This window comes from Haliaeetus albicilla, chromosome 24 (assembly GCF_947461875.1).
Source record: "Haliaeetus albicilla chromosome 24, bHalAlb1.1, whole genome shotgun sequence".
In the NCBI taxonomy this organism is placed as follows: Eukaryota; Metazoa; Chordata; class Aves; order Accipitriformes; family Accipitridae; genus Haliaeetus; species Haliaeetus albicilla.
Window position 1 is genome coordinate 16410949 of NC_091506.1, and position 22124 is coordinate 16433072.

At 38.6% G+C, this 22124-nt stretch overlaps 1 protein-coding gene across 3 annotated transcripts; it reads left to right on the forward strand.

Annotated features, from left to right (window-relative positions):
• The first annotated feature begins 3973 nt into the window (after window positions 1-3973).
• Window positions 3974-21729, forward strand: CHDH (choline dehydrogenase). Of its 3 annotated transcripts, none has more exons than XM_069812334.1 (9): window positions 3992-4092; window positions 5716-5840; window positions 8906-9713; window positions 10152-10303; window positions 13902-14031; window positions 14743-14877; window positions 15990-16132; window positions 16944-17046; window positions 17625-21729. In XM_069812334.1, exons 3-9 carry the CDS (start codon window positions 8960-8962, stop codon window positions 18041-18043), a joined length of 1836 nt encoding a protein of 611 aa, XP_069668435.1. In that variant the 5' UTR covers window positions 3992-4092; window positions 5716-5840; window positions 8906-8959; the 3' UTR covers window positions 18044-21729. The 3 variants fall into 3 exon arrangements, with proteins under 3 accessions (XP_069668437.1, XP_069668435.1, XP_069668436.1); XM_069812335.1 differs by lacking the exon at window positions 3992-4092 and adding an exon at window positions 4305-4601; XM_069812336.1 differs by lacking the exon at window positions 5716-5840 and having other exon boundaries at window positions 3974-4092.
• The last annotated feature ends 395 nt before the right edge of the window (window positions 21730-22124 follow it).

The following is a 22124-nucleotide window of genomic DNA, read 5'->3' on the forward strand; positions in this document are numbered from 1 at the left end:
GGGAAACTCCTCCGTTTTCTGTATTCAAAACTAGCACAAAATGCTTCCTGTGTTCACTCAGATCTGTCCCTGAAACTGCTGAAATTACTCTATTGCTTCATAAATCCTCTTTTTCAAGCCAACGTCTCAACAAAGGAGTTGTCATTGGGCATCAGGAAGTAGAAACATAGGAAAGCTGGGGGAAAACTCCTAGATTCCCAGGCAGACAATTCCTTCATGAGGGAATGGCTCTTTGAGCAGCTGATTCTAATAACTATTTCTAATTGCCCTTATTGCAATTGCTGGATACTTTTAATTATATGGTTGGTAGACTGTAGAATGAAACTAAAATAATTTAAAGTTTTAAAATGTTTTGAACATGAGAACTGATTTTTAATACTTCTAAATACGACTATTGTGCTACACTACGCAGAAGTTCACCTCAAAGACATTTTTTTTTCTTGCTTTCATCAAGGTGCTGCAAAAATACTCATAACTGAAAATCTCTGTAGTTCACAAACATTTATTTAAAAGACATGGGAAAATGTCACGCAGAGAAATAATGCATTGCACTTCTAGAATATTTGCTGTTTTCTCTCCAGTTTTATTTTATAGCCTTGGTACAGGAAACATAGGATTAAAGTGGGAAAAATTAAGATGTGTGGGGTTTTAAAAGACTCATGTGAAACCTTGGAGTTCACTTCTATGAGGAGTTGAGGAATTTTCATCTTTGAACAGCCAAACAGCAACAGGCACAACTTCGTGGACTGAAGTTTGGCTTTCTAGCCTGAAGTCTTCCCTTGCATACAATAAGAAAAGTTTCAATAAAAAGACTGGCTAGAAAAAAAGTGACAGAATTTTTAACTACCATTTTCTTAATGTGAGAAGGGAAGAACATACATGATTATCATGACTTTCAAAAGTGGGTCATGATTTTTTTTAATTTTTTTTTTGCTTAAGGTGACAGATTCTGAATTAATCTCTAGAAAACATTCCACTCAAATTCTTCCATTAGCTAACCTTAAAAACATAGCAAGTGAGAAGCATTGGCCTTGATTCTAACACTTCATTAAGGACTTACATGTAACTGCTGCTTTGCATATTTAAACAGTAACAGATGCTTGTTACATTTGGTGCTCTGCTAAACAGAACAGTAATATTTAAAAATCAATTCTGTTTTCTTTTATAGTCCTCTCAAGTTATTAATAGCTGAAGATACTTTCTTGTATAAACTAGAGTGGAAATTAGTACAAGTTGTTAGTATTAGCAGCAAGAAAAGAAAATGTACCAAAAGTGGAGCAGGTTAAATTGCAGAAAACGCTGAACAGTCACTAAGCCTAGTATATCCGTATACACAATACGGCAAACTCACTTTTGTTTCTTGTCTACTTCAGTCAGAGCTTTTGTAGCTTGTAGCGTAAAAAAGATAACGTCCTGCTTTTCTTTAAGTTTCTGACACTGAAGATAATCCTGATATATGTTAATCTACTTTCAAGAATTGGGACCACAAAAATTTAGCATGTGGACCCATCCACCCCTCTTCATTGTTTTTCCTTCTTTTCTGTTTTCCTAGATTATTTTATTCCTGAGAAATGTGTACTTATTAATTCACTTTTTCCTGTTGTGACTGCATTTACAGTGTCTTTAATAATTAACTTATTATTTCTAATGGCAAAACATGAAAGTTACACCCACTTTACATAATAATTCATTTTGTCTTTTGTCTTTGAACTATAATCTCAAGCACAGATGTTTCTATGCTTTTTTCCTAGTAAAATGTTTCAAAATTTCACTATAGAACATTTTGTCATCAACCTCTGAAAAACAGGTTAATGGAATGTATGGGCCACTGACTACCCCAACGAGAAGATAAATCTGTAGGGAAGAAACTCTATAATGAGATAAAATAGTTTAAGACATCTCCTCTTTCACAATTATTTCAAATGTTGATGAAGATTTTAAAAATTTAACTGAAAAGACCTTTTAAAAATAAATCTACCCATCACATAAGTGATGTCGGAGCTGATAGTTCATTTCTCTGTGAACATAAGATTATAGTCAATACAAGTTAGTACCTTTGATATTCCTGTAACTGATCTACCGAAGCAGTACTGTTTAAACAAACTACGGTCATCCACGTGCACTTAAGGGCTCTGCTTTCCCAAAACCATAATTTAAACATAGTGTGCCACAAACAATATTGATACTAAAATTCCACTAACCTCTGTGCTGCTAACTCATGTATTGGTTTATTGACTTTCCAGGAGTTTAGACATAGTATGAGTCAACTATAGTAATGCATATAGCAGAATCCATCCTGTTCTCCTATGAACACCAGTTGCCGTAAGATCCTATTTGTCAGCTCTGGAGACTGGTGCTTGTGCGTCTGTTCCACGCGAAAGTCAGGGTTACGCGCAAGTAATTCAACCTACCCTTTCAAGCCTTGCTTCAGCCACATTTTATGGGCAGAACTCATAAAAAATGAAGGAATCAACAAATTAACAAATCCTTTTTTTTTTTTCTTCCCTGTAGGATACCAAAAATAACTACTGATTCTTATTAGTGTTGTCAGAGTGTTCCTAAGAGCTCTAGCAAGGGACCAGGACTCCACTGCAGCTGGTGTTATGCAAGCAGGGATCAAAACCCCACTATTCACTGAAAAGAAACAGAATAGTTCTTATATGTATATAGTTCATGCATATTTTTATATGTTCTTTGTATATTCTTACACACACTGAATGCATATTTTCTACAGTATTTTTATTTGCTTACTGAATAAAAGCATTGAAGGTGTAAGAAAATACCCAGACATACTGCAAACACCCATCAGCTTGGTCTCAAGCATTCTTAATCACCACGTATACTAAAGACCACTTATATCAACTAAACATTTACTCACAGTTCCACAGGGCACGATTACTCTTTTCCATTAATGAATAACTATTCAGAAATTCACAGTTCAGTGCCTAAATATGAATAAACAACCACCCAGAGACCCTCCATTATTTTCTGCTTATCTAAGTAAAGGCAAAACCACTAACAAGCAATTACCCCAGAAAATTATTAATCATCCAATACATTCCAACCAGAGCGATAAGGAAGGACTTGGGAAAATAATTAGCATCTACAAGCAATATCAAAGGTGTTGTAGCAGAGTCTGTCCTCATTACAGATGTCTGGAGTAAGTTCTCACAACAGTTATCTTTATTAGTCTTCATTATAGCACCGTTATTCTACCATGACCACCTGAACGGGAAAACAAGACTTGGGTTCATTCTCCAGCAGCCCAGGTGAGCAGCGGCACTGACTCTTCACACAATACCGATCCTTGGCCTGTTCCCGAGGAATTTTATGGGATCTTCGCCCCACCCCCACATGTTGATGCGGTTTAACCTACAACGAACACGCACTAGAAGTAGGATACACTGAAGATACTTAGAGGACAAAGCCAACAGAAGATAGAGTTACATGACGGTTACGACGGCCCTGTCGTATTTTCAGTACTTTCGGCTACCCAGTGGGACACTGCTGAGCGTTACCGCTGAACACGCACTTATCGATGGTGGCTGCTAAAAGCGGCTGGCCGTTACGGCTGAGGTGACGAGTTAGCGGACACCGACGGACGAGGCGGGACAGCTCCTGGTACCCCCTGCTCTCCTCCAAATACGCGCCACCCAGCCAAGGATCCCAGCCCAAGGCTCGCCCTGCAAATCCCGGCCCAGCTGCCGACCGCAGCCCTCCAGCAGGGCGCCCGGGGTCTCACCCAGCGACCGCCGGCCCGGGGGCCCGCCGAGGCGCGGCGGGCGGAGCGCTGCCGCCCCAGCGGGGCGGGTGAGGCGGCGAACTTCGGCCCGCTGCCGCTCCGCCCGGTTTCGAAACAGCACGAAGTCGCTGTGACACCCTCCTTCGCGGAGGCCAAAGGGTGCGTTCCTGCGGGAAAGTCCCACCCGCTCCCCGGGCCCTGCCTCCCCCACGGACCTCTCCCCCTGCCGGGACCAGTCCCCGGCGCCGCCCGCCCCCTCCAGCGCCTCGCAGGGACCGTCCCCGTTACTCCGCGCTGGGGAGCTGCGACCAGCGGCGCCGCCGGGGGCTTTACCCGCGCAGGGCGTGCGAGTGAGTGGGGCGGCAGCCGGAGGGCTGAGGAGGCCCTGAGGGGAGATCCGGGGAGCCGGGAGAGGGCGGGAGGCGGGAGCGAGGCCGCGGCGGGACAGGGGCGGGCGGCGGCTGCCGACGGCGGGCAGCGCGGCCCTCTCTGCCCCGCCGCCGGTCGCGGCCCCCCCCCCCCACACACACCCCGGCGGCTCCGAAGGAGGCACAGGCCTCCGCCGCCGGGAGGGGGAGAGACGCGGCCCGCGGGTGCCCCGTCCTGCGGAGGGGACCGGGACAGGCCCGCGGTCGCCCTCCTTCTCGGGGCGGGAGCCGGCCCCGGCCCCCGGGCCTTCGTGCGGAGCAAGAGCCGCCGTAGGCGCCCCCAGAGCGGGGTCGCGGTCAGCCCGCGGAGCTGCGGGAGTTCACAGCAGCCCGACGGCCCAGGCCGGCGGTAACGTTCGTTCGTGAAGCAGGAAATGGTGAGGTACACGGACAGTTTGGGCCCTGGCAGTGAAACTTACCACAGGGTTTCTGTAAGTGAACGAACTTTTTTTTCTAGGACTGCAGGGAAAGTTAGTCCGAAACACTCCCACAGCAGATGAATTTAAAACGTGTACACGGTCTGCAGCGGGGGGGGTGGTAAAACAACAACGACAAAAAAGCAATGAAAAACATGAAATAACACCTAACTATAAAACTGACAGATATATGTGGTGGAGTAGATTAAAAATACTACCGCAGTTACTTAAAAGGAACATTAGACTTAGCTTTCTGGGCTGGTAATTCCACGTTCTAGCCCAGACAGTGGGTGCCCTAACTGTCTTGGTACATATTTTGATCACTCTTATTTCCAGTTTTATCAAAGAATGGGACAGGTCTGTTTGGCTAACAGTAATGATGCCCAGTAACTTTTTTAGATTAGCCACCTCATCCACTTACAGAAACATTTCATTACTGTCCATTTTTCAGTATATCCCCCCCATGCATGCAGAACACCTACCCTCCTCTCTGTATTGCGGACTGTGAACCCTGTAAATCTAGAAGTCTAGGAGCAAGGTCCCTGGGCTGAATCCTAGCACTTTTGCTTAGCTTTCTCACAGAGAAGGCAAGCTATTTTAGTCCTTAGATGCCTTACGCAGCCTCTTGCCCATCTTTCTCTTCTTTTTGTCTCTCCCACTCTTAAAAAGAAAAAAAAAAAGTGAAGTATCACATTCTTCACCTATCACAGCTTCACAGTCCCTTAGAGAAGTCTGTTTTCACAGACTGTGACCCCAAATCAACACCTGTAGAGTTGCAATGGTAGGTACCCATAGGTTACGTCAGCGTTTATTTCTCATGCAAGCCTGATACTGCTTCAAGAAATGTGTTACAATGTTCCAAGGAGCACCAAACACCTAACCTCAGAACTCTACTGCCCACTTCTACCTACCTGGGGTACAATTAGATATATTATTAAATTGTAGCAACAGACTTTTCCTGCTGAGATGCTCCTGCTCTCCTCACACTTATAAGACCACTATTTATAGGGCCTGCTCAATAGTAATAATATCTGTAAATACAGACTTTTTAAAAATGAGCTCCAGATTTTGAAGCTCTAGTGCAATACAGTGAATATATTTTATGTTGCTGCCATATGCATTTCTACAGGTCTGTTCACTGATTCCTGAGGAACATCTTACTACACATTCACAAAGAGGTCATGATATGCAAGAATCCAGATAAAGACATGCAGTAATATCCAATAAGGCCCAAAAGACAGCTTTTTGTTGGTGGTAAGTACAGAGCATTCCAGTAGAAACCCGTTGTGTAAACCTCCCTATTTCTACATATTTTGTTTTGACATAGCCACTACATTATTTAATAGAGCTGGCCATAAAGCTATAGTTCGCTACCGGGTAAATTGGGTCAGCTTCCCCAGCACATCTCAAAGCCTCAGATGACTCTACCTATTAGGGTAAAAACTTGATTATTTTTTTTTCCAATTACTGGAAAAATCACATTCTTGCTGAAATACAGTTCTTAGCAACACTGCACAGGTTGTAAATTCTCCCTGGCAAAAAAAACCTAGATAAAACTAAGGGAAAGTTGAGAGCAAAGATGCATTAGGTTGCTTCTTGACTGATGTTCTCTTGTTCGAAGAGGGACTTCTGCAAAATTCCACAAGATTATCTTCTTTAGAAGAACTTGAACTGTCATAAACCCATGTATCCTTATAGAACTACATAGGTCATTTTAGAGAAAAGTATCATCATGTTCTAATTTCAGGACTTGATGATCTCAGTCCTCGATACCAACCCCTTCAATACAAGGTTGAATTGGTCTATGAGTTTCAAAGCCTGCATATGTGAGAAGCTCTTAACAAATCAGCTTTGAAAAGGGTCTAGACTTCAGCATCAGAGTTCTGGCATAAGGCAAGAGAAAAACACTTAGTCCTGTAACATCAATGCAGCCTTTGGAGCATCACTTAAGATAGTATTTTCAGGAGCTCAATAGCCACTGCTTATGCTGTAGCACTACAGCCTCCAGCACTACTAGAGTAAGTCGGTCTCTGACTAAACAAGGTTCCAGGGATTCTGCAGAATCTACCCTCTTTGCAGCCAACAACTAGGTAGGTTGTAGGCTCAACAGCGAGCATTCTGGTTAGGAAGCACAGTAATATTGGTATACCAAAATAAGCAGGCCAGTACTTATTCCAGAGTCTGCACGCCCTACGTATCTGAACAATAACTGTTGACCATCTGTAGCACCAAAGTTTGAGGGTTTACTTCCTCAGGAGTAAGGTTGATCACTTCATCTCATTATGGTGAATCTCCACCAGCAAAAAACAGAAACAACTCTTATTATAGGGACAAAGTATCTTTCCCAGATTATCAGGACCCAGGCCCATACTCTACTAACCCCATCAGCAATCTTCTTTTCCTGAAAAATAAAGTCCTCTGACCTGTCAGTTCTGCGCGTTAAACATAGGTGCTTCAGAACTGTAGCCCTCACAAACAAATTGGGGGGAAAAAAAAAAACCAAACAAGTAAAAACCTCTCTACCTTTGCATCCTCTTCTGCTGTATCACAGAAAATTGCCAAACCTACTTTCCAAGAAAGAACCTTTAATATTCTCCACCTGTAAAAGACAACTCCACCTTCAGCTGGGATCAATTTTGAATTAGCCATGTGAGAATCGGCTGTGTGAACCCTGGGCTCAGACCTATCCCCTGCATTTTTTTGTTATTTTTTTTTTAATACAGCAAACTGTTCTCCATGGTTGGTTATTCATTTTCCAGAAGTTTGAGGATTCATACAGCCTATTACAAGTTTTTCCTAGAGAAGAGTAAGAGATGTCTGCTTATTCCCATCCTTTCCCTGAGAGGAAAAAAAAATACCTTTGCATATGAGATTGTACATCAAATTGTAAATAAATACAGTTGTATGTGGAAGGCTTCTGACATTTATCAGGAACCTGCACCTAATTTTGTTACAGAGTTGTGCCTTAAGAGGTCGTGTGTGCTCTCTCGAACTGTACATTGTAGAGTTTCACTTAAGAAAATGACTACAGTTCTATTCCACCTTTTAGTAAGAAAAAGCTGATTATCTCAGTGATTCATTAAGACATGTTTTCTTTTAGTGAAAAAACCCAGACATTTTACAAAAATATAGGGCTTATATTACAAAATATCGGATAACTATGAAACTTGAATGTATGAAAATCAACATTAACAACATAATTCACTTCTGAAAAATTAGATTTCACAGACATAATACCATATTCAATATATTGCCAGGAGAAAGCTTGCTTATCTCTTTCAGATGGGCAGTGTGTTACAGCCTAACAGCCTCTGGATACATTGCTATCCCTAGAATCCAAGGCAACTGCTTGGATAGAAGCCATGGGCCAGGGAGAAATACTATATACAGCCCAAGGATATCCATTTTCACTAATTGTTTATACCAAGAGGAATGGTTTCAAGGGGAGAAAGCAAGAGAAACACATTTCAGACTGGCCAGCAGCATTGGTAACTGTGACGCTTACAAGGGCAGTGAAAATCTTGCATTTAGTCCCTGTACCTGAACCTGTGCAACACAGAGTTAAACCTGTGTTGCTTGCAAGTCTCATGGGCTTTTCTGAAGGTAAAAAAATTGCCATTCCTACTCAGCCTAAGGATCTGGTGGTATTAGATTGTAACTATCCTGAGAGCACTCAGGCAGGATCCAGTTTTAGAAATAAGGTAAAAAGCTACAGATGAATAGATTTTGCCTTTGGTATGTTAGGAGACATACCTCAAAACCCAGCAGTTTTTCACCTTAGGGATAGCTGAAAATGAGTTTCACTCTTACACATGTGTTTTGTAGAGACATTGTCCTGGATTTGGTCTGGCAGAAGCTACAGTGGGCATACTCATAACTTCCATTGTTGTGAATTGGCTATGCAATATCACTGACTGTCGCAGAGAAGTTTATGAAGTTGTTTTCTTAAATTCTTACCTATTAGAGGCAGATAAATAGAGACTACAAGATAAGCAAAGTTTTCCATCCTTTATGGTTTTGGCAAATACCTGAAAGTGTGCTTCATGTATCTATCTCAGGAGCAAGAAGCAAATCAAAATCAGGCTGCATATAATACAAAATAGTATGCCACTTAACTGGTGCATAGACTGCATTAAAATAATAATAAGACAGCAAGTTTCAGAGTAAACATTTATTGGTTTATTGGCATTGTTGTTAACCTTTTGGATAGCAAGAATGGGTAAAGTATACCAGTTTTACCTGAAAATGACTGATATTTTAGAGGTCATGCACTGTATTAATGCTTACATCTTAATTAGGATTTTTGTTTGTTTTTCTAGGGTAAAACCTGGATTTTTGTTAGAAATTCTGCAAGAGTGATACTATCAGTAAAGATGTCATACTTAGTAAAAGGAGTTATATGTTGCAGTCCTGTGAATCAGATGCACAAAGTAACAGGAACTCTGTTTAAAGCACACATATTAAAAAACATATTGGGCATCAATGAACAACAATTAAAAATTTCACGTACGTCATCTCAACTTAGTTCTGAAAAGGCAAACACTTACAATTATGTCATTGTTGGAGCTGGATCAGCAGGGTGTGTATTAGCCAACAGGTTGACTGAAGACCCCCTCAGTACTGTACTACTTTTGGAAGCAGGCCCTAAAGATACGTTTCTAGGTAGTAAAAGGCTGATGTGGAAGATTCATATGCCTGCTGCGTTAACTTACAACCTCTGTGATGAGAAGTATAACTGGTATTACCACACAACACCACAAAAGCATGTGGATAACCGAATTATGTACTGGCCCCGAGGAAGAGTGTGGGGTGGGTCCTCTTCTCTCAATGCTATGGTGTATGTGCGTGGGCATGCAGAAGATTATAATCAATGGAGCAGGAAAGGGGCTACAGGATGGGACTATGAACATTGCTTGCCCTATTTTAAGAAAGCACAGACACATGAACTGGGGCCAGATCAGTACAGAGGTGGAAATGGACCCCTGTATGTGTCAAGAGGGAAAACAAACCATCCTCTTCATCATGCATTCCTGGAGGCAACCCAGCAAGCTGGGTATCCCTTCACAGATGATATGAATGGCTATCAGCAAGAAGGATTTGGCTGGATGGACATGACTGTGCACCAAGGTAAATCATAAAGGGGTCCTAAGTAATTTGTATTTTTGAGCCACCAGTGGTACTTCTGAAAGCATTTTGGAATATGGACATGTAATCTGCACTGAATACCATTTGGTTCTTTAGATTACTTAATAGCTATGGCACTCCGTATTTACACCCTGTTCATTTCACAGCAGTTTGCTATCAGTCTAGGGTGTATTTAATTGAAAATTGCATTGGTGTGCAAGTCTTGATTCATAGCTTGGGCGAGTAGGTTTTCAGAATGTCATTGTGAAATCTGTTATGTTAAAATAAAATCTTTAGTTATTATAGCAAATCACATTTGCTTTGAACTCTATAAACCCTATGAAGGCTTTCCCTTTGTTAACATCCTGATTGTTATTGGCTAAAATCTTGGAGAATACTGAGCCTGACTATTTTAATGTTTAATGTAAACATACATTGTAGGTCAAAGATGGAGCACAGCTAGTGCTTACCTTCACCCAGCCATATCACGCCCAAATTTGTCAGTTGCAGAGAAGACACTTGTAACAAAAATCTTGTTTCAAGGAACAAAATCTATTGGTGTTGAGTATGTGAAAAATGGGCAAAGGAAAAAGGTAAGAGATTTTTATTTTCCAGTATGAAAGGTATGAGTCAAAGCAAAATTGATTTTTTTTTTAAACAAACTTTCATTAAAAGTGACACTTTAATATGCAAAATGTCTGCTTTTCAGATGCTATGTTGTCTCTTCCAGTATCTGATTTCTTGTCAGTTATTTTACAGTAGGTGATATTTCAGCTGTATTGATTTAGAGATTAATATCTCCATTATATTTCCATCTCTCAGTACTGAGGGGACAAGCCTTAACTTGATGTTACCTTACCTTGTTGTGTAAGGTTTCTGGCTGGAACCTATGGTGCAATCATGCGCTGTCTCAGCATATTGACTAGTGTGCTGAAATGCTGATGTTTCTGAAAAACAATTCTGAAAATGCTGTTCTGGAATAGCAAAATCTGTAAAAGCTAGATACTGAAATCTGAATGGCTCAAGGGATAAATAATGAGTCATTCACTTCTACTTTGCCATTATGTCTTGAGTTTTGGTATAGTAATGGTGAAACATAATGATGAAACATGTCTTATGGTTGTTTGTGGAATGAATACTTTTCAGTCTCAGTCCAACTTCCACTGAACATGCGATCATGTGGAAGGAAGCTTGAATTGCCATTACAACTTAACTCTGTGGATAAACAGTTCATTTTATGCAGCTATCAATCCATTGACTTCTGTAAGAGCTAAAACATTCTTATTTCGCTTAACTCTGCTATTATAGCTGATTATGGAGTATGTACCTAGGAAATTGCCTAAAAGGTATTTATATGTTAATAACTTAAGATATTTAGTCACAAACAATTATAAAACAATCAAAAAGTGTAATAGTAATATCCTAAAGAGAGGAGAGTACAAATTTGATGGTTCGAGTTCAATAAGGCTAACAAGGCTCAATAGACAAGTGTTCTGTGACTGAACACCTGCTAAAAGTTAAAAGGCAATATAAATAAACTGTTCTTTCATTTTCTAATGCACAGAACAAATTTGTTGTTTCCTAAGTGGATTGGTAATGACAATAATTTTAACAATGTAAACCAAAAGTTGCAGAAAATTTAATTGATTTCATGAGCTATTAAATGTTTGCGAAAACAGTGTCTCTCCTTGGTGTTCTTGTGCTGTTATTAAGATTAATTTTGTCGAAGAAAGTCTCGGAAAGCTAATTACATATGATCAAATACTTTCTGAATACAGGACCACTTTAACTGCAAAATTCTTTAATTGCTATGAATTTTCATACATATTAATACATGTATGATTTATGCACAGTGAATGATATGTATGTATAGCATATATCACAAAAAGTACACCTTCAAAGTATTTCCCCCCAACATCAAAATTGCAGGACTTGCCTGCTTTTACTTTCTGTTAAATTTTATACCTGTCAGGATGGAAGAGCTAAAAATTTTATTACATTATGAACATTAAGATGAAACACTTGGTTACATTAAACTGTTTTTGTTTTTATAGTCTATTTTAGGCAGGATCTCTTTTACGTCAGTCATCAGTAGAGTTAAAAGATCATCAAAACCTGATTCAAGCATGATACAAAACCTATTCATCAAGCCAGTGACTTAATTGTTATTTCAGTAGATATTGGGGTCCTGGTGAGCTCCCAGAATTCCAGTAAGCCCTTTGACAAAAGTAGGGAAGGTAGACTGAACATTCCTGGAGTTTCTGAGTTCAGAATCAAGCAGAAAAGTGTATTTGAAGGGGAAGAATGTTTTTAATGTATCATAGCCTAAATAGCCCATATAAAAATGTTTCAAAGTCAGTTTTTCCTCTTTGCATGTTAGATTTAAGCACAATGAAAGTCTGTATATGGGCTAGGAATAACTACACTGCTGACTTTGCAGTGAGCATAGGTTGAATGAGCATCATTTGAATGCTACCTGGAACAAACTGGCACTAGTTTTTTGTATACCCTAGAAAATATAAATAAGTTATATTTGTGTAACATGCAAAATGCAGACCTAGGTATTGATTCCGCAGTCACAGGTATGCCGTGTGTTAGTCTTAACGTACTAATGATTGCCTGGAGCAAAACAATAACGAACAAAAAAATATCAGCATTGGCTATCCATCAGCAATATCAGATAAATAGTGTGGAAACAATTTATCAAAATTTATCTTCTTACTACATTTTGATCTTATTACTAGCAACAATCTCATTCACTATCATTCTGTATAGCTGAGGTGTCATACAAAAAGGACAGGATTACTACAAGTTAATATGCACTCCATGCTAATCTGTTAACACTTCACTATACTGCAGGAAAAAAATAGCACTTTTTAATGTTGCTTTAGAAGTTAAATGTCTCATCTAAAATAAAAACAAGCAGCTACTCGTAATAGCACCTTACATTCTACGAAAGTGGAGAATGCAGATGAGCAATACCAGATATGTTGCTTACTTTTTGTTTCTTCTGTGGTACAGTTGTTCTTTCTTAAGGACAGGTGAATCTTGAATCTTTTTTTTCTAATGTGCAAGAATTACTATTCAGTTTGTAATCAACTACCTAACTCAGTGTGTATACAAAGGGTATCTTATATTTCAACAGGCAACATACGTGCAACTAGGTAGGATGGAGTGCATCCATTGTGTGTGTCTTAATGAGCCATCTCATTGGAATAGAAAGGGACAGGCTGAACAAGGTTGGGTTCACCCACATCGTCCTCTTTCAAAGAGTAAAGGGAAAAGGTGGAGGGTGTCAATATTTTCTTACTCCACACAGTTTTCCCCTTTACCAGTGAAAAGCACTAAGGGGGGTAGTTCTGATCCTAAATTTAAGAGATGTGGCAACAGGGAAGAGTTAGCCCCCAGATACAGATGACACAGAGAAGGATTTTGGTATTGCTAAATGAGAATATTCTGGGGCAGAAATCCTTGGAAAGAAGATGTGCCAAAAATACTTGCAGAGAAGGTTCTAGAAAAAGAACTATCCAGCACAGAAAATTGAGTCAAAGGTAGAGGAATAGTATAGCAGCCTGTAGCATGACCAGCTCAGGGCTCAGACTCAAATTGTTTGATGAAAATCTGTCAGCAAAACAGAATTATGTATATGCCTGCAGTCAGAGTTTTCTCAGTAGCGCTTTAGTGGTTGAGGGGCATCTGAAGACTACAATAAGCTAAGAAACCAAACATTAGTCTTGGTTGAATTAAGAAAATAAGCTCTTGAGAACTTTTGAGCTAGTATGTCTCTGAATTCAAAATCTTCCTTAGAAGTTTCAGTTTGCAAACTGGTATTGAAAATGGAAGAGACACTTAGCTGATTGATCCGATTGTCACAGGTACTTTTTTCCTGGCAAGTAGCACAGGAGTTTATTGCCAGCCATGGTACTAGCTGAGCTGAATGTTTGTGTGCCATACAGTTTGAACGGATTGTAAACATGGGAATAAATACAGAAATTATGAAAGTGAAAGCTTGATCATTTCTCTCTGCAGAAACTTCTGGCAAGATAGGAATACATTTAGAATGAGAAAAATGTGAGGGAAGAGTGTCTAATCTGGATCAGAATAGCATATCTGAACAGAAGCTCTTGACATGCTGTTTGCATTCAGATCAGGCTTAATAATGTTAGGACTTTTGTGCTCATTTCCTTTTAGGCTTTTGCCAGTAAAGAAGTTATTTTAAGTGGAGGTGCCATAAATTCTCCACAGCTGCTTATGTTGTCTGGGATTGGCAATGCAGATGATCTAAAAAAACTGGGGATCCCTGTTGTTTGCCATCTTCCTGGTAATTTTATTATTTCTTTTAACCTTACATCTTCCTGTGGTTGCAATTCAAAGACAATTAAATGAAATTGTAGTCATATGTTAAGAGTTACGGCCCAGCCATAAAAATGAATCCATGAAATTCAGTTGTCTTTATGTCATGTTGTGTGGACTAAAAAGTAAGTGTTAAAAATCAGTGGAAACATGCACTGATTTTAGAACTGAGCAATAAACTCCTACACTTTCTTCACTACATTTGATAGTGAAAAATACCTTTCTGAAAAATACCACTGTGTACTTTTTAAGTAAAGCAGTATACTTAGAATTTAGAATTTTGAATGAGTTTTGATCCACAACAGATTGTATAAACTCCCACTGTCATATCTATTCAAAGATAGAAGGAATAACATGAACTTTTCCTTAAAACCAGAAAAGCTAGTACTGTATTTAGAAGTCATATCTGGCAATTTTAGAACAAGTGATATGTCTGCCATTTAACTTTCTATTTTCATTCTAGTTATGCTCTGTTTATGTAAAACCTTATTCTGACATGAGCAAAAGGCTGGTATGACTCATGGTCTTGGTCTTAGTCATCACTGCCCTTGTAAGAGGTTAGTTTAGTTCCCATTTATGCTGTTTTCTGGTTGCAAATGTTGTGTATAATTGTTCCATGTGGAATAACTTTTTTTTTTTTCCTTTCTTCTCCCTCCTCCCCCTTTCTACTCTCCCCCAGGAGTAGGCCAGAACCTTCAAGATCATTTAGAAGTGTACGTCCAGCAAAAGTGCACCAAACCTATTACTCTATATAATGCACAAAAGCCAGTTAATATGGTGAGGATTGGTCTAGAATGGCTTTGGAAGTTTACAGGTATGAAACACAGTATGCAATCATTCTACCATTGATTGATTTACAATTATTACATCCTTTTATCCATGAATTTCAAAGTCTGGGAGCCTTCATATATAATTTTTTTCATATTCTTGAAAATAACTGGAGCTTGCAAATGGACTTGAACTATTTATTTTTTTTCTAAATCAGAATATTTTGAAACAGTTATTATATCTTAGGTAACAAGGGCGGGTTTTATACACTGTTTTTTAACATTTTTATATCTCATTTCTAAAAAAATTCTACATTTAAAAATCTCGGTGCTACTGAGAAAAGCTGTTGTAAAAAATGAAGAAAAAATTATGTTTGAAATAGAAATTGTGTCAACAAAAACATATTGTTGAACTGAATTAAGTTTTCTGTACAATTGCCCCAAAAGAATTAATTTGTTGCTCTGGTCAGAACCCTTTAGGCTTCCATGTAAAACAGAAGTGACTTGTTAAAATAACACACCCATTTTACAGTAACCCAGCTTAAGTTGTACCTTAAAAAGAAGCTGTGAAAGTAATCCTTGAAATCAGTAAAATGTTAGTATTTGACAACTTACACTGGCTATATGTGGCTTTTTACCATGCAAATAAGTATTGAGGGCTAACTTAGGGTTTTAAATGGCTGTGAAAAATAACATGAGGGGCATTGCAGGCTCTTCATCTTTCCCCTTCAGGGTAGGTACTGTGGATGGCTCTGCCTCTTACATGTGACTGATAGGGTAACTATACTGCATGTCATGGAGCGTGCAGTGCAGTAATACCAGGATGCTGTAGTCAGTTCCCTCTACACCTGTTAGGATCCTGGGACCAAATCTGCCTCTGAAGTTAGACTCTAGGCCTGCTAGTTACAGTGAGATAACTGTAACATCCCACCCTCGAATAAATGGGTTTTCCAAAGTTATGCATATTTACATTTATTTTGCAATTAAAAAGTGATGCATATTGCTTAAACAACAAGTTATTCATAATGGATTTCTGTTCCTTGCAATTGCCACGGTATATGTAAATTATTCATAGTAGTGAAACCAAGGGTTAAGCAGTGGATTTCTTGCTTTTCTGAGGTCTTTTAATGGCATTTTCTCTCTCATTTACGCTCTCCAGGTGAGGGAGCCACTGCCCACTTAGAATCTGGTGGGTTTATTCGAAGTGAACCAGGGGTTCCTCACCCCGACATTCAGTTCCACTTTCTCCCTTCTCAGGTGATTGATCATGGCCGGGTTGCTTCCACAATGGAAGCTTACCAGGTGAGTTGTTGAAGAACATATTCCAGTAATGTTCTGTAGCAATTAGCAAGGAGGCTTACGCTCTATTATAAATATGATAATTTGGTTATATACTGAAAAATACTTTGTTCGCTATAATACAAAAGAGCTGGCTTAACCTCCTACATTGGGGAGAAACCGTGAGCTTGTTATCTGAGGTTGCTACCAAAATTATGTTACTTTTTATCTCTGGAAAAGTAGGCAAGCATTGAACTACTGTTCAAGTATTTGCACTACTGAAGTGCCATAGTGCTATTGATTAGCATGCCATTGTGCTAGATACTGTACAAAACTAAAACAAAGCGTCCCCTCTTCCACTGCAGTTTAGGCAGAGGTTTAAGCGAGAATGTTTGAGGCCACTCATTTATTCATTAGCACAAATCTAAGCCCCATTTTAGATTATGATCTTGTACCAAAACTCTGTGCTAATGCTGGGGAACTGTCACCGTTTCTTCTTGCTAATCTCTTTTCTTCAGTGATGGTAGTAATTTGGTCTGCGTTCTGATTGGATTAGAATGCTCTGCTACTGCTAAATTGGAATGGTTGTATTTTAAATTAAAAGAAGAGCTGTGAGATGGTGAGACAGGTATATTCCCTTCCACTTATGGAATATCATATTTACAACAAATTTGTATAAAATGGAAAAATGTTCAATGGCATTTCCCATTGTCTCCCTTTAACGTTTACATTCGCTTAATTTGTAAAGACCATCCAGCTTGCAAAAAAAAGTTCATACTGAATTTGGAAATATGTCTGGTGGGATTGTGTCATGAATATAGCATGAGTGTTGCAGGTCCACGTGGGACCCATGAGGAGCATGAGTGTGGGCTGGCTAAAGCTGAAGAGTACAGACCCAAATGACCATCCTATCATTGAGCCTAACTACATGTCAACAGGTAAATGCAGCCTCTCCTTGCTCTGGTGTCAACTTATTTCCTGCCTGTTTCAGTAGCAGATTTTCATATCTACTCAAGACCAGTTCAGAAGTGGTGTTCGGTGCATTGTTATTTATTTCTCATTTATAAAAGTCAGTATCAAAAGAGGCCATTGTGCAAAGCACTGTATAAACCAAAAAGAATTTCCTGTTGGGGATGCAGTCAGGGTTCTTAGCGTTTGCTGCATCATGCTGTTCATTTCATCCCCTTCTCTGCTTGTGAAGTAATGGATCAGGATTGCTTCTTTGTGCTGAGACTCGTGTCCTTGGCTAGACAGTGGGTATGGTGACATAAAGAGCAATTCTTCATAGCTCATCTATTCCCTTTTGGGATTGTGCAATATAAGTGACAGCTTTGTTCACAGTGAATGTAAATATCTGTGACTTTGGAAAATACCCTACTTCATTACGGCTTTCAGCAATAAGTGAGAGACTTTCCCTCCTCTTTTTTCTTTGATACTATTTTTTTCTGTTATGCATTCTGTATGTATTATTAAATTAATGGCGTACTTACAGTTTTCTTATTTTCTTTTCATACAGAAAGAGATATTTGGGAATTCCGCCAGTGTGTCAAGTTGACCAGAGAGATCTTTGCTCAGAAAGCTTTTGAAAAATTTCGCGGGCCTGAAATTCAACCAGGAAACCATGTTCAGTCTGACAAAGAAATAGATGCTTTCATAAGGCAGAAGGCTGATAGTGCTTATCATCCTTCCTGCACCTGTAAAATGGGTCAGCCTTCAGATAGCACTGCTGTAGTTGATCCCCAAGCAAAAGTAATTGGAGTTGAAAACTTGAGAGTAGTAGATGCTTCAATAATGCCCAGTGTTGTCAGTGGAAATTTGAATGCCCCAACTATTATGATAGCAGAGAAAGCTGCAGATATAATTAAGGGCCTCCCATCGCTTCAGGAGAAAAATGTTCCTGTATATAAGCCCAAGACCTTGGAAACACAGAGATAAACAAATGTTCTCATCCTTTCACATCTTTTGCTACGTAGGCTTTCATCAGCATGTTGGTATCTCACACTGAACATGCCAACAAAATAAATACCATGCAAAACAACATATTCCATTAGAATAACATTAATTTGAACCATTCTCTTATGTTAGACTACCTATTCATTTTTTTAATCAGTTGGCTTAAGCTGCTTATTTTAGTTAAACATGACCTTTTGTGGTACAATTCAAATTTTTTGTTGAAGAGAAGCTATTTCTAAATGATAAGACAGTTGTGCACATAAGCCAGAAATACTGTGCAATTGCATGAGGAATGGAAGAGATTAATGTGTGTTTTGAAAATCATTATGGTATGCCTTGTTATTTAGAGGAAGGATTTTAACTGCTGTGGGCGTTACCCAGGATAACAGCTAGTCAGTAATCCCGACATCCTGCAAAGAATGGTTAAGTAAATGTAAGCATTTGTGCAGTTTCATATTCACAGGCCAAAGTAGTTCGCATCTGAATTCATAGGACAGAGAGAGGAACCTGCGTGTGTTCGGAATTTGTCAAATGTGGTTTTTTTTATGAGAAGAATGCACAGTTTACAAATCCTCACTGAAAATTCACCATACTTGGTAGCCTTAACTGTATATGTAGTATTCAGAAAGAAGACATACATTGTATTTATCAGAAACTTACTTTTCTAAAAAAATGCAGAACAGGAGCTGATATTTATAAAAATATACTGGTCTTTCTCCTTGCTTTTTTCGCAAGGAGCTCAGCAGAATTCACTTCACATTTTAAGCTGATTTAGTTGTACCACTTTATCGGTTAGCACAGTAAGAGATCTGCACTTCCTATAACATTCTTAAAGTTACTGGTCCTTAGTCAAAGATGAGTGTTTGGAAAAGATAATTCTCAGCAAATATTCTGAACAGTGCCTTACTATCACTCAAATTTTATTAAAAAAAATTACAGCCAAGATAGATTTAAAATGAAAGGTTACTCAAAATAACTGCATAAGGTCAGATATTGATGATATAGGAAGAGATCTTTTTAAATTACAAGGCAAGTAATTTAGTGAATCAATGCTATATTTTAGTTAGGACTTAAATCTTTGTTTTACTATCTTCAGATGTGTAAAGCAAGATACATGATCTTTCATGGGTCTTTTCTGTGTCAATCTAACTTTCAGGTAGTGATTTTTTAAAAAAAACAAACAAATCTAAAGAAACTGAACTCATGGAATGAAATTGAATCCATTGAATTGTTTGGATTTATTAAGTATTCCAAAATAACTTCTGACTAAGCAGCTGTTAAGTTATAAAGTAAAAGCTTCTGTAGCCTAAGATTGCTCAAGACTTGTGGTAAACAGAATACTTTTTTTGCAGAAAAAATGGAATTTTACACCATTTGAGCAGATTGTAAAAAACTTGCTGACTCAGATGTTGGCTAGAGGGACAACTGCAGATGTTTAAGGCACATACTTCTACCTGGTGCTGCTGGCTGTAAGGCAGTGGTTGGAAGCCCTGCTGCTAACTGAGGGAAAGGACTTAATTCATTAGAGTATCTGCATAAAAACAAACAAAACTACTGAAGATGGAAGGTGATAGCAGTGAACTCTGCTCTAAAAGGAGACAGGTAAACCCCTTCTACGTATGTAATGCATTCTTTTGGAATGAGAGGAAGAGCAAGAATATTTTAAGTCATAGGTGATTGATTAGCTGTGTTAATAAGACAAGTCATCTGATGCAACTGTGCGTTTAAGGAAAGCACGAACTGTGGATGGTGTACATTTTATGGCAAATAATTTTTATTCAGCACCTGTGCTTTTGAGATTTTCATTTAAAGGTATTCAGTAGGTATATTCATGTCATGTGGAATACAAAGTATTAGGATACTCAGAGTAATATATACTGGTGAGACTTACCACAGTCCTATGCAGTTGAGAGGGGAAGCAATTTGGAAAGACAGAATACTGAAGTTCCTGCATTTGCAGATTTATAACATGGGTTTCCACTCTAGGCATGCAAGATGGGAATTGTTATTATGCAACTGCAGAGGATCAGCTAGCCACTGTCTTACATAACTTATTACTGAACACGCACAGAGCTATCCTCTGCCATTATGTCAAGCTCTAAAAAGATGAGGAAATAGCAAGGTTAGATATACATGCCAAACTGCCTGTATGTCTTTTGTTCAGGTACACATTGCTGCATTGTCCAATCAGATAATCGGGCATTTCTGAAACATTTCTTGCAGTTCTAAACATACATAAGAACCTTCCAGATTCCTCCCCTCCTAAACACTTAAATATTTTCATTGGTGTGAACCGTAGTTGCTTCATTAATTTAGGCCTCACTGCTATAGAATGTTGAGGCTCCTTCATGCCATTCCTTTGATACAGTGCTAAAAAAATGGCTCAGGTATTTGGAAGTTTTGTTGCCCTGGGGAAATCTTTAGGTAGCATGAAGCTACCATTAGTTTCTCCTGCATTATATCTGGTTGCTGATATTGAATTCCTGTTAAAATTGCTCTTCTAGCAGAGTCAATCTGCTAAGGGATATTTAGGTACAAGATATTCTAACATGCTCTGTGGAGCACTGGCAGTCTGCTAGCTAAAATTAACCATCTTCTACACCTTATAGGATAGCTGAATGCAGGCTGATAATTCCAGAGTTTAACTTATTTAACAAAATAATACAGCATATAACTGAATATTATTCCCAGTTCTACCCAGATATAAATTTTCCTATAAATGCACAGATGATATTACATTATGTATTCAAACCCAGTTAACTGTAAAAGCTGTTTGATGTAAGAATTCGGAAGTTACTAGACCTGCCAGCATGGCTTGAACCAGCAGCGGTAGTGCGAGTGAGAACACCAGCGTTTCCATGGTAATAGCTTGATGCAGATGCTTCAGACACAGTTGGAGGTCTGTGGCTGGGGACAATGAGATTAAGAAAGAAAAGTAACCAAAAATGTTTCCTTCATACACGTTTCAGTTCAAGTTGCCTTAGTATGAGAAGTGCTGTTAAAAGCAGCAGAAAATAGCTGTATATGTAAAACTACATTATATTTCATTTATGTAAGGCCACTCAAGGTTTTGTACACCAGAACTTTTGATGTTTCTGCATTTTAAATCCTTTCCAAATGTCTGATTTCAATTAGTCTGCAACCAAATGAGGCAGCTATATATACACTGGAAAACTGGAAAGTGGGCTTGCAACATGCATTTTCTATAAAATAAATATAGAAACATATTTTGAGGAATAATAAAAGCACTTACACATTTTTTTTAGTTATAGTTAAAATGAAGAGTTATTGTAGAGAGAACACAAGCATATCTTCTTACAGTATAATTTTTAGTCTCTGTTCTTCTGTCATCCAAGCTCCAAAAAAACCCACTGTTCAAATAGGAATATATTTTATATATTCACTTTTTCAGTGAATTTCCTTCACTGTAAAAGACTTAGCAATGTTTAATTCCTTACTAATGTTTTCTGTCATTATATACATATATAAATAAATCTGGAAAATCATGAAATATGCTTTAATTGTTCAGATAACTTCCAGTTTTTCTGTATTGAGTAATTACTATGACTGGCAGTATTTTAAGGGTGCCATTTACCGTGTAATTGTGCATGCATTGATTACTTTTTTCCATATACTTCTGTAATAAAATTGAACAGGTATTCTATATATCCATATATATAATGTTCTCCCTTAAACCATTCACTATATAGGACATGGTTTGCAACTAAATTTCCTTCATCATTTTTTTTTGTAAGGACTGTTTTCTCATAGGATAGCATATCTGCCCAAAGAGTCTCTCATGCGACTATTGAAAACTAAGGACTAACTATACTAGCAAGAAAATACAGTGAAGTCAGCGTATTATTTTCTGTCTCCTTGGATAAATGATTAATTTAAAAAATTGTCATTCAGCTCAATCTGCTGAATTTGATGTGCTGTCAAAAGGCCATGCAGCTAAGTAACCTGGTCTGGGATTTTTTCCTCCTTTTTTTTTTAATGTTCAACTTCGTTTGCCTTAAAGGCAGTTTTCAGAAGTGGGTATACCACAGTAGGTGGAACTTTG

Excerpts from the sequence above, each read along its gene's own strand:
- CHDH (XM_069812336.1), top strand. The coding sequence starts at position 8,960 with ATGTCATACTTAGTAAAAGGAGTTATATGTTGCAGTCCTGTGAATCAG. Across the intron at positions 9,714-10,151 it reads GGACATGACTGTGCACCAAG|GTCAAAGATGGAGCACAGCT; the intron begins GTAAATCATAAA and ends CATACATTGTAG. Across the intron at positions 14,878-15,989 it reads ATGGCTTTGGAAGTTTACAG|GTGAGGGAGCCACTGCCCAC; the intron begins GTATGAAACACA and ends TACGCTCTCCAG.